The 12295-nt window shown below is 37.5% G+C and overlaps 1 protein-coding gene and 1 long non-coding RNA gene across 2 annotated transcripts; both read left to right on the top strand.

Moving 5' to 3' along the window:
* The first annotated feature begins 327 nt into the window (after nt 1-327).
* Nucleotides 328-6762, top strand: LOC128606491 (uncharacterized protein C14orf132). The gene is made up of 2 exons (XM_053622647.1): nt 328-786; nt 6501-6762. Exons 1-2 carry the CDS (start codon nt 760-762, stop codon nt 6708-6710), a joined length of 237 nt encoding a protein of 78 aa, XP_053478622.1. The 5' UTR covers nt 328-759; the 3' UTR covers nt 6711-6762.
* A 30-nt stretch (nt 6763-6792) lies between these two features.
* LOC128606492 (uncharacterized) lies at nt 6793-12221 on the top strand. Its single transcript, XR_008385687.1, has 3 exons — nt 6793-8870; nt 10265-10369; nt 10886-12221. It is a non-coding gene; the product is annotated as an uncharacterized LOC128606492 (long non-coding RNA).
* Nucleotides 12222-12295: the final 74 nt, after the last annotated feature.

Genomic DNA, 12295 nt, shown 5'->3' with positions numbered 1-12295 from the left:
AAATGCTTTTGAGAAGTTGTCATGTTTATTTATTGTCCTCACCTAAGCTGAAATTAGATTTTCGCGTTTAGGTCCTGGGTGTGAAATAGTCATTATTCGTACATGCATGTTTGTTTGCTTTTAAAACTTTAGTTTACCTACTTGCAGACGATTTGTGTAATTAATCTGATATGTAGCCCCCCCCAAAAAAAAAAAAAATTTAAAAAATAAAATTAAAAGATCAACCTGCAGCACGAGTTCAGATGCCATTTATTTCCCACTATACAAATAGGCGGGGAAACGCGCACGTGCCTGGTCATGAATAAAACGTTGATTGGTTAAAAAGAAAAAGTGGGTGAGGCCACGAACATGACGTTTAGTGTTTACGTCGCCGGTGCTGTGGAGAGGCTGTTCATTCACACTCACTAAAGCACACTTCAGCTTCACTGCTTAAACTGTCATTGGCTTCAGGCTGTCAAGTCAAAATTAACTTTTTTTTTTTCAACGTAAAGGCAAACGAATAGCTTGTTTACATGTAGGAAGACTAACACAAGACGTGCTGACAAGGAAAACTTGAACGTGTCGTTAACCAGCTGAAACAACAACAACAACAACAACGTTTGTTTGCTTAAAATTTTTAGACGTCGCGAGGGAACGCAAACTTCTCCTGTGCGGTCTTCAAGGAGTAAAAGTTACTCTTCAGCTGAAGTGCAGAAAAGAAAGGAACGGGAGAGAAACGGAGAATAATCAGTATATCTGTAAAAACACCCAGTATAGGAGATGGAGTTCTCTCTGATCCCAGCGCAGGTAAGAGCACCTGCTGTACTGTAATTGCTATTTACGTGTAAAGTAGGTTATATTTACGTTTATAACATTTTAAAGTTGCAATAGTATTTTGCAATAAAGATATGTAAAACATGATAAATATATAGAGGTCACACTCGTGGCCTCAGCAGAAAAGTGTATTAAGTGGCTGAGAAAACCCGTTTAGGAAACTGAACCGGTCCGGAATGCTTGTTTGTGTGTGGATGTTCCTGCTGTCAATCATTTTACAGACACTCTACAGGCCACCTTAGATTCTATGGGCGGAACTTGATTCGCTTGCTTATACAATGCATTAAAACTGTGTATGCATTAGCCTACTTGGATATGCTAATAAGTCTGTAATGGAAGAGAAGGTTGTTGACTAATTACACACACTGTCGCTGTAAATTCCTGTCACATTTAATCTTTTCTTCATTCATTATTCCTTATGTAATTTATACTGTCTGATTTAATTTACCATTCCCTTGATTTATTTTTCTGCATTTTATTTACACCTCTCTAAAATGCGTCCTTGAATTCGACGAAGTAAACAGTCACAAAACTCCTTCCTCATTCAAGGATTTGTGGGCGATAGTAGTTGAAAAAGTGTCCTTGGATCCAAATTTTTTAAAAAAATATACTGCAAATACTAGGCAATCCAGGTACGTTTGGGATACTCATTTACATCACAACATACTATGATTTGGGACACGTTCATTCTAATCTCGGATACTATTTAGGACGGAAATTTGGATGCAGCATAAAGCTTGAAGTTGATTTATGATATCTGTCCGGGGCCTAATGAATCCTTTTCATTTGAAGGGTCGTATTAGCTGATGGTACATTAAAACTTACTAGGCTGATTGGGAAGGTGTGTGTGTGTGAGGGGGTTGGAGATGCTGAGAAATACACTTATTAAAAGTTTGTGTCTGCATTAAATATTCTTTAAAAGAGTGACAAGCTCATTTAGACCAGCAGTTACACATTCATTTATACTAAGTGCTTTATGCCGGTTAGGGTTGTGGTGGATCTGGAGTCTATCCCAGGATCACTCGGCTTCAGGCGGGAATGCACTCTGAGGAGATGCCAGTCCATTTCTGGACACCATTAACACCTAGGGACAGTTTATAGTCACCAATCCATTTACTGGCATGTTTTTGAGAGGTGGTAGAACCTGGACGAAACCCACACAGACATGGGGAGGACACGCACAGAAACTCCACACAGATAACCTCGTTACCTTGTCATTTGCATTTATAAAACAAATACCAGCACAAGTCTTTGTTCAGTATTAATATCATAAAACAGTTTTTGAACCGATGTGCTATTAGTGATGTAACAAAAGAACATCTGTAATACCAAACTCACATTAAATGACTTGTTGTGTTCGGGTTTATTTATTTATTTATTTTTTAGGTAAGAATTTGAAATATTTTATAACCTGCTGAACTATGTAAAAATTGTGCTTGTAAAACCTACTGTCAAGTCAGATAGCTTATAATTCTAGCCAAGTCAAAATCTCCTGCCTCATGCCAATATAACGTGCAGTAATTATGTCTAGATCAGAATAATATTAAAATTGTGTTGTACAGTTTACTGACCTTTTTTAATCAAACTATTTATTTAGGTGTTTGAGTTGCTTCTTTTGTGGGGGGAAAAAACATGAAACTAGGCACCGCCTCCATTGGGGAAACTTGACCGTGCTTATACTGGGTACATCATTTTACACTGAGGTAGATATTGGCTTTATTTCTTGGTTGTTAATGTATTTTTTCCTAATAGTAGTTCTTTTGGCTGAGTAAAGCAGATTGGATATTATAGGTATAAACAGATGGGAAAAGCTATTTAGTCAAGCTTCTGTTTTTTTTGTACATTATAGCGAAGTCACAGTAATATCAAGAAGAGTGTCAGAGTCGGGCACCAGCTCACATCTGTTCCCTTCCCTCCTGGACTGTAATTATAAATGTAATTAAGAGGGTACTGACACCAGTGTGTGATGTAGCTTTGAAAGCCTTGTCCATTCAGGTTTTGAAAATTTAATATGGCTAATTTTGTCCCCTCAACCATTCTACTATAGTTAATTGACATAAGATTGACATAAGTGAACCATTTAAATATCTCCTGTACCAAGTGAAGCATCTATCCTACTTAGTCCAATGCAAAGTTAAAATTTGATCCATTCAAGCTGACTGTATCCTGGCATGGCTTTTGGCACAGCAGGGATCAGAGATGATAGTTTGTGAAGCAGGTGTTCAGTTAGCTGATGAGTGATGAAACTATGGAAAAATATGCTGTCGTTGTATTGAATGTGTTCCAAATTGAGTGGGTGGTTGATCCTCAACACTAATATTAATGCTCAAGTTTTAATACATTATTTCTATAGTAACCACTCATTCACAGGGACTTCTATGGCATATGCACAACATAATCTAAGTCAAATAATAAATGGATTAAAGTCAAATGTGTTATTGATCAAGGACAAACGTATAATTGTTGATATGGTAACCTTTTCTGTAAGGAGACATTTTTACATTAATGGAAGACGTATCTCCAATGTCAGCCCTTTGAAAGAGTCAGTAAGTTTTCTGACACTGGAAAGTCTCAGGGTGGAGGACTTTGCATTTTCCGGTTTGTCTGTGACATGACAAGTTGTCACTTGTCAAGGAACTAACAGGAACTCACAAACTTCTCAACCTTACATGTAACTATAAATGGTTAAAAATCATGACCTGTCATTAATTAGTAAATTACAAACTGCAGTGGAAAATAGTTGTGGTATAAATTGAATAATAAAAGGTGTTGTCCAACACATCACTCGTGTGAAAAACTAATTGCCCCCTTAAACTTAAAATCTAGTTGTGCCAATTTTAGCAGCAATAACTGCAACCAAATGCTTCTGATAACTGGAGATCAGTCTTTCACTTACTTCTAAGACTGGGATTTATTCATATGCTTTGGATCATTGTCTTGCTGCATAATCCAGTTGCACTTGAGTTCCAAGTTATGGACTGAAGACCGGATATTCTCCTTTAGGATTTTCTGGTAGAGAGCAGAATTCATGTTTCCCTCAATTATTGCAAACTGCCCAGGCCCTGAATCAGCAAACATCCCCAGACCACCACATTTCCACCACCATGCTTGACCGTAGGTATGATGTTCTTTTTGTGGAATGCTGTGTTTGGTTTACACCAGATGTAACAGGACCCCTGTCTTCCAAACAGTTCTACTTTCAACTCATCAATCCACAGAACATTCTCCCATAAGGTTTGAGGATCATCAAGGTGTGTTTTGGAAAAATTCAGACAAGCCTTAATGTTCTTCTGGGTTAGTAATGATTGAACAGGGTTTGCAGTGATCAGGCCTGGTTGTGTCTAGTCCGGCTGAACACCATAATGAATGCAGTTTCACAGATTTGGGGAATTAGTAAAAATGTGGGCAATTTGGTATTGGATAATACCAATTTTTTTCTTCAATAAATAACATTATCATTTAAACCAGAGGACTGATCTTTCTGCAGTCAGTTACACTCAAAAACTGAAGCCTGAGGCCAACTCAATCTCCCTTTAAACTTTGAATCCACGTACTCTGATCTATCTCTAATACACTCCAGTCCTTTTCTATAGTTAAAATAATTATTATTATTTTATTCCTTACTTGGAAAAATAACCTGCAAAATATGTAGAACGTGATTTTTAAAAACCCAATAGATTATGCAGTGGCCTTAGCAAAAGTTTATAAAGTTGCTGAGAAAACCGACTTCTGGTCCGGAATGCTTGTTTGTGTTTGAATGGAAGATCAAATGTTTGATGAACCCACCTAACTGTTACTAAGCTAATCCTTGAAGAAGATTGGGTCTTGAATCCTTGGTCTTATCTAGTGCACCTTTAATGTGTATATCTCTTAAAGTATATTTCCTGTACTTTTCCTGTGTCTCCATTAACTTTAGTGTCCCTTCAGCTTTAATATCTGACTTCTTTACCAGCTCCGGTACATTTATGTACTAGTTCACATATTTTGAGTTTTACTGTCTCTGGGGATCTTTCCTTGTCCATGTGGCTTGCCTCTGGGTTTCCTGGTTTCCTCCCACCTGCTAGTAAACCATGCTAGTACAGTTGGTGGATTGGCTACTCTAAGTTGCCCCTAGGTGTGAATGAGTATGTGAATGTGTGAGTGTACTTGGTGCTCTGTGATGGACTGGCAGCTCCCATTCCAGGTGTATTCTCACTTCACACCTCACACCTCACGCACAGTGTTTGGCCCGGGATCCACAGTGACCCAGACTACATGCACCAGCAACACAAAAAACCAACCCAACTACTCATTAAAAACATTCTTCATCTGCTGTAGGCCTGTATTCTGCATGTAAATGTATTGTGTTTTCATTTGCCATCTTATTGTTGTTTGGTATCCGCGTCCCTACATATCGACCACTACCATTTACTTATTCTGACCCAAAAATCTTTATTTTAGTAAGAACTTTATTTGTTAACACATTATCTTCATTACTGAAGTTGCATTTCTTCCTTTGTTTCAAGCTTTTTGGCAGTTTACATTTTCACCACTTCAAGGCAGATTTTACACAGCAGTTTGTGCTTCACTCATAGTGTGTTTAGTAGGCGATTCCACTCACCGGTTCCGTGATGCGCTACAGCCTTAGTAAATTTAAACTTAATTTTAGACAGATTGCGAGAGCATTTTGAAGCTGAGTTGCAATGTAATGAACTCTCACATTTCGGTTCAGATGGACAGAATTACGAAAACTTTGGTTTACTCACATGTGTCCACTTACATTTAACAAACATTCGGTCACTTCTGCTGAGGTCTGTCCTATTACCAAGATAGCTTAAGAGTCCATCTTTGTACTTTACTGCGTTGCTGTCAGTGCTGTGAGAGCGATGAGTGTGTCTGTGTGTGATGAATGAAGCCTCTTGCAATGGGGAAGGCAGAGTCAATGAGGTAGAAAGCAGCAGGGAAGTGAATCGGACCACGCTGCTGAGGGCGCACCTGTGCTAGCAGACTGGTGTCACCATATGTCAGGCTCAGATGGAAGCTATCAGACATTTGCATGATGAATGGGAATACATGAGGCGTAAACTAAGTTAGTTTTTCCGGTCTGGAACCTGTCTGATGGCTGACTTTCAAAGTCTTTAGCGTCAAGGTGAAGGATGTTGGAATTATTAGTATGAATGATGATATTGCTTTAGCTGAAAGCATTCAAGCTTTACAGTGAGCAGTTTGCTATGCAAGTACTACAGGATGCTGTGCAGGTGTGTTTTTTTTTTTTGTGTGTGTGATTTTATTTTATTTTTTTGTTTTTTTTATTTCTATCCCATCAGATTTGAGAATTTAAAAGGATTTAAGATGACATGTTGGTTTTTAGATCCTGGATTTTTGAACAAATATTAATGATATAAAAAACACAAATCTAGCATTAAGGTTTTTGAGCGTTAACATTGTATTTGGAATGATGGTCACCAGTTGCTGCTTCTTGATTACTGTCACTTCCTGTGACAATTTTTCTCTTTAATAATTGCTGTCTAATATATATATATGAAAGCATGATACCTCAGGGTACACGGTCACATTTTTTAAAATGATACCTAGAAAAATGAAAATAATTTGAATGCTAAGCTTCACAATAGGGCAAAATTAATCAGAACTGTACATTTGGAGATTGCTTTGATTTTATATAATAATCGCATTCTATCTCTTGACAGCATTATCCAGTCACCTTCATGGACTCCCCATTGAATGGCAATACGTCCCTACAGACATCTGTGTCTAACCTAAACGCCAGCTTTTCCCGGCCTGACGAGCAGGAGGACGAGGGCAAACTCTCTAGCGACGCCATCTGGTTGTGGGTGGCCATCATTGCAACTGTCTGCAACATTGTAGTCGTGGCAGTGGTGTGTGCCTGTGCCTTTTAGACTCCGTAATGTGCAAGGGCACAGCCTGACCTCCTGATTATCCCCCTCATTAAGCCCAAATAGAGCTTTAGAATACTTTCTTACTTTCTTCCAAAGATTAAGTCGTTGGAAAAGAAATCCCGGATTCTGGACTAATCCAGATAAAATAATATTTATGTATTTTAGATCAGAACGAATTAAGGTCCTGAAAACCGTGAATGCTTTCTACAAATAGGTTATTTCTAGCGAGAAAGTCTATAGCAGGTCGATCAGCAGATTAGGAATTATTTCAGATGTGGTGTTATGCACCCTTCTCCAAATAAGCCAAAGGTCAAACACATAATTAGATATAGCTTTATAACCAGTTTGGCTGTGTGTGTATGAGGGTGTAATAAATTGGTGACAGATGTTGCTTGTTCAGAAGGGGTTGTACAGTCATACAGGGTCAGCTGGCTTTATCTGAAATCACCCACAGCCATTATGCCTGATGTAACCCTACAGAACATGCATCTGCTGATTGTATTCTCCGGTCTTCATTTGATTATTTCCCTTTAACAGCACGTCCTGAAGTTTTATTCCTCTTAGACCACAGCAATTTGCCAATGATTACAGTCTTTTATTAAATTAAAGAACAACACTTCACAATTTGTATCCAGTTATAGTCACATTTAAAGTTGTTGAATATCCACAAACCAAGTTAGATTCCCTTATCACTTATGTTATAGCAGGTATAATCAGTCATTCCCTCACCAGCCTCTCTTTTCTCTCTCTCTCTCTCGATCAAAGTTAATAAGACAAAAATGCAGCTTGTCATGTTACAGAGAAACCGCAAAGCTCCCTGCTCTGACAGTTTTTCTGTAAGGGAACAATTAAAGTTACAGCTTTACCTTTACCAGACTATTACAAAACGCTGACACTGGAGACCCCTTACAAAAATTGTTAAATAAATAAATGTTAAATCATGTCCTCACTTTAAACTTCATATCACTAATTACACATTGTTTAAAAATCGTTTATGTGTATTCTACAATCATCAAGTAGGGTAAGTGCTTTAATATAAACTTTGCTGTCCGAACCATGCAGTTATAGAAAATGAATCAACATTTTTGTCCAATAGGATCAACTAAATAAATAATACTGTTGGTCATGTACAATAAATACACAATGAGATTGGTTTCAATGAGTGCATTGCAAGCAGCGCAGTAATATTTGAGGTCTAGTGTGATTACTCCTCAGAAAAACACTCCTTAATTGCTGACATTGAACATGAAGTTGAACTATAAACTAAATACATTTTATGTGCAAAATCATTGAAACATTTCCTCGAGATTACCTCAACTAACTTATAACTCAATTTAATCTTATATTAAGTAATATTTTTACACAATCAGGAAAGCGTTTTGTGTGTTCTGATATCCCAGATCAGTCAGGCCACAGTCACTGTGCTAATTTGATCATATCGGATCTTAGTTCCAAATCAAAGCACTTCTATTTCCTGTCAGAATTGGTGTTCAAAGCAGATATGAACAAAGCTTGTTCTGTCATTTCATGAGCTGCTGCTCTGTGTGTCAAAGCAGGAGGATGAAAAGAAGCCAAAGCAGATAAATACTGTATAATCTAACCAGTAGTCATTTTGCATTACTTCAGCCTCTTTTCTTTTTTTTCTTTTTTTATCATTTGTCTTCTTGTTTTAAAAGACAGACAACACAGAGTTCGTTCTGACAATCTGACACAAAGGGTTTGTTTAAGAGAAATGGATCTAGGGTGGTAACTGTTAGTGTGTGTGTACTGTGTCTCATCAGTACAGCCAACCATACTGCTAGATTTTTAGTGCTTTAAACTGGTAATTAAAGTAAAAAGACACAGTTTTGCATGTGTTTTTCTTATGAAATGTATAGACTCATGCTACGGCTAGTGATACGGCTAATTAAATGTATGTTACATTTTACCACTCTTCCACATGTTCTTTAGTGGAATGGCAGATGGGTTATTTTTCTTGACATGATTTGGTCTTAGCCAGTGTGCCAGAGTGCAGTGCTGCCATGCTGCAGTCAGGCTGTGTGCTTGAATCCAGAGTCAATGGAGGCATAGGTGTCAATCACTGAAACACCCCTATATATAGTTTGAAAAGTGCCTTGAGACTCTATGCACAGAAGGAGGTTCAGACCCAGACCCATGCAGGTAAGATTTTCAGCCCAGCCTTCCCTTCTTCACTGATGTATAGCTGTGTGTGTGCGGTCATACTGCTGCACTGCCCATAGGAAAAGACACTCTGATAAAATGCATTGACAACCACCACCTCTTAAGGCCACTATGACTCTGCTGAAGGCAGGTTAGGGTCTCATGTTTCTCTACCATGATTCTTATTGAAACAAGGAGTGATTGAGAAACAACAAGGCTTTAAGTGCCTGTGTGAGAGCAGGATTTCATTCTAACCAAGAAACCACACCTGAGGCTATTGAAAGCCAAGATTAACTGATTAAACAGGTAGAATCAGGTGTGGCTCCTGATGGATTGAATGAAATTAAATGAAAACCTGCACCCACATCAGTTAGACTAAAAATAAACTGAACTATTTAATGTGAAATTGCATCAGAACTTGCTTTCCAAAAATGTGTCTACCCTCAATTAGACTTATCTGATACCATTCAGTAATCTGTGTTTACAGAAATTCTCTTCAAAGTACAGCAAATTGTTTCCTCACGGAGTAGAAACTGAGATGTTCAGAAGATGTGGCTTAACAAGTTCAAGGATTCAAGGATTTAAGTTTTGTATTCTTTATTATTTAAGGAGTTTAATTAAATTATTCTCTTTGAAGAGTGGTGTAATGCTGCTTTCTCCAGAAACAAGGCAGAAGAACCTTTTGTGTTGATGTAAAAAGAAGCTCACATGCCACCAGTAGATTAGATTAGCCATCTAGATTAGATATATTAAGTACTATAAGTAATAAATCATGCATCATGCATCATGTATTTTGCAAACCTCATGCATTTGGGATTTTCTGACATTTCATCGATGTTGATTAACAACAAGGAAGAATTTTTTTTACACTGTATGGCCAAAAGTTTGTGTACACCTGACCATCACACCCATATGTGATTGTTGAACGTCCCGTTCCAGATTTAGCCCTCCATTGCTGTTACAATAACCTCCACTCTTCAGGGAAGGCTTTCCACTAGATTTTGGAATGTGGCTGTGGGGATTTGCCAATTCAGTCACAAGAGCATTAGTGAGGTCAGGTCGGAAAACCTTGGCAAACTATGTCTTCATGGACCTCGCTTTGTGCACAGAGGCATCGTCATGCTGGAACAGGTTCAAGCTTGACCTCTTAGTTCCAGTGAAGGGAAATTGTAAAGCTACAGCATACAAAGACATTCTATACAATTGTGTGCTTTTTGGCAACTTTGTGGCAGCAGATTGGGGAAGACCCACATATGGACGTGATTGTCATATGTCCACAAACATATAATCTATCATAAGTACCTGTTTATCCTGTGACATCACTGTTGGTCAACATTGAATATGTGTGTGGGCAGTAAACATGCAGTGTGCCTTCTATTACTTTTGTCTTTTAGAGTGTGAGGAGCTTGCACATCAGGACGAGTGGATTCAGCTGAGCTGATGGTGTGACACTCAAAGAATTCTGACACTGAGGATTTTGCCTGCAGATATGGCTTTGGGTAATATATTGAATCATGACAAGGAACTAAGAAAAATGATAGAGAGTTTGGAGTTTATGACTTGAGACAAAAGCAAGACATCCCTAATTATCTTAGTGGCTTTCAACAGTTATGACAAAACAGGACTGAGTGTGGGTTATCTTCATAAACTAGGATTCTCACAGTGAAGGATTCAAAAATACCAACACACTTTAATCCTATACACACGGATGGGCTTTTTTTTTGGATGCTGGCTGGAGATGCAAAATGCAGATATGGACATTTTGATTTAGATTTTTAAAAAGAAATGTAAAGCTTGCATCAGGACCACTTAGCCAGCAATGAATAATTTGTTTTTCTAACAGATAAAGGAAAATGTCATTTAAAAGTACTAACAAAGAAGTACCCCGAAAAAAAAAAAGTGCTATAATGACAAACTATAATTGCACCAAATATATAAAAAAAAAAAAATACAATACTGTTGTTTTGTTTTATTCCTTTTATGGGGTTTTTTTTTTTTTGGTTTTTTTTTGATAGGAGTCCACAGTCCATCCATTTTACAGACCGTTTATCCTACAAAGGGTCGCAGGGGATCCTGGAGCCTGTCCCAGGGCGCTCGGGGCACAAGAACCCCCAACCCCAGAGGTGCGAGCAAACATGCTAACTACTAAGCTGTCATACCCTTTGTAAGTGGAACAGTTGGTATTTATTTCAATTGGCATTTATTTGGGCTCCACATTTACAAATATTTTACTGTATACTTCACCTCCCGTGTGCTAGTTTAAAGAGCATCAGTTCCAGAAATCCATATGGCTTTCAAAGATGCTTTCTATTCTTCTTCTTTCTTAAGCCTTGTTTATAATACATGACTGCTTCCAGGAATGTTTTGGTATGTGGACTTGATGTTTCCAAAGATGCTTTCTGTTATTCTTCTTTCTTAAGCCTTGTTTATAATACACAATTGCTTCCACAAATGTTTGGTTATGTGGCATTGATTTTTCCTATATATTTAAGATAATTCAGGGGTGGAATATTGGGGAAATGTAGTAAATACTGCGTGATTACATAATAGGAATTCATTCCTTGAGTGTGAGAGTAGTGCACAGTGTGTAAAAATGTAAAATGTCATCTTGACTAGAATTATTCTTTTTCATGCCTCTATTAGAAATATTACCTTGGCACTACATGCATGCTTTAACACCCTGTACAGTAGTACCACTGTAGCGACCATATATTTACATGAAAAATATCAGCAAGTACATTTAACTAAGGGATGAGATGTTACAACAAATGTAGCTGGTGAGAGACCACAATTGTACTGTTTTAATATTAACAATGACGATACTTTTTCTAATTAAATAACAGCATGCTTTTTGATTCTTTCATTAGTTTTAGCTAATGTGAAGCATCCATCTTACAAGTACCTGTGAATTGCTTGTTACTACAGAAACAGATAATGCATAATATTTCGGTGTGGATGTGTTTATGCAGATGCTTGTTTGCATTTGTGCTTATATTCATCCATTAGGCTACAGTACTATAGATTACTGTCATTAACATGTAATAAATAAGTGACATCCTTTAAAATTCCCACGATGCTACACATATTAGAATTTTGTCCTTTATAATACTTTCACTAGTTGACATGCCATTAAAAAGTGTTGTATAAATTACAGACAGGGATACCAGAGTATGTTTTTCCCCACACATGTCCGTGTCAACATGGTTGCAAGACCACTGTATGCAGAGTGTGTAAATGCTCTTCTCTGTTTTGATGATTGTGTGGTGATTTTTGTCTTTTTTTTTGGCTGTTTTTCAGAATCCAGAATTTTTGCAGCTAACCACACAATTAATGTATTGTTTCTTTAAGTGCAGCTTTAGTTCATTTCAAAACATTTAATTATTATTATTTCAATTAAAAAAAAATCCCTTGTACCCTTGTTCTCA

The sequence above is a fragment of the Ictalurus furcatus genome, chromosome 4 (genome assembly GCF_023375685.1).
Source record: "Ictalurus furcatus strain D&B chromosome 4, Billie_1.0, whole genome shotgun sequence".
NCBI classification, from domain to species: Eukaryota; Metazoa; Chordata; class Actinopteri; order Siluriformes; family Ictaluridae; genus Ictalurus; species Ictalurus furcatus.
This window is presented reverse-complemented; position numbering and strand designations above follow the sequence as displayed.

Excerpts from the sequence above, each read along its gene's own strand:
- LOC128606491 (XM_053622647.1), top strand. The coding sequence starts at position 760 with ATGGAGTTCTCTCTGATCCCAGCGCAG. Across the intron at positions 787-6,500 it reads TCTCTCTGATCCCAGCGCAG|CATTATCCAGTCACCTTCAT; the intron begins GTAAGAGCACCT and ends ATCTCTTGACAG.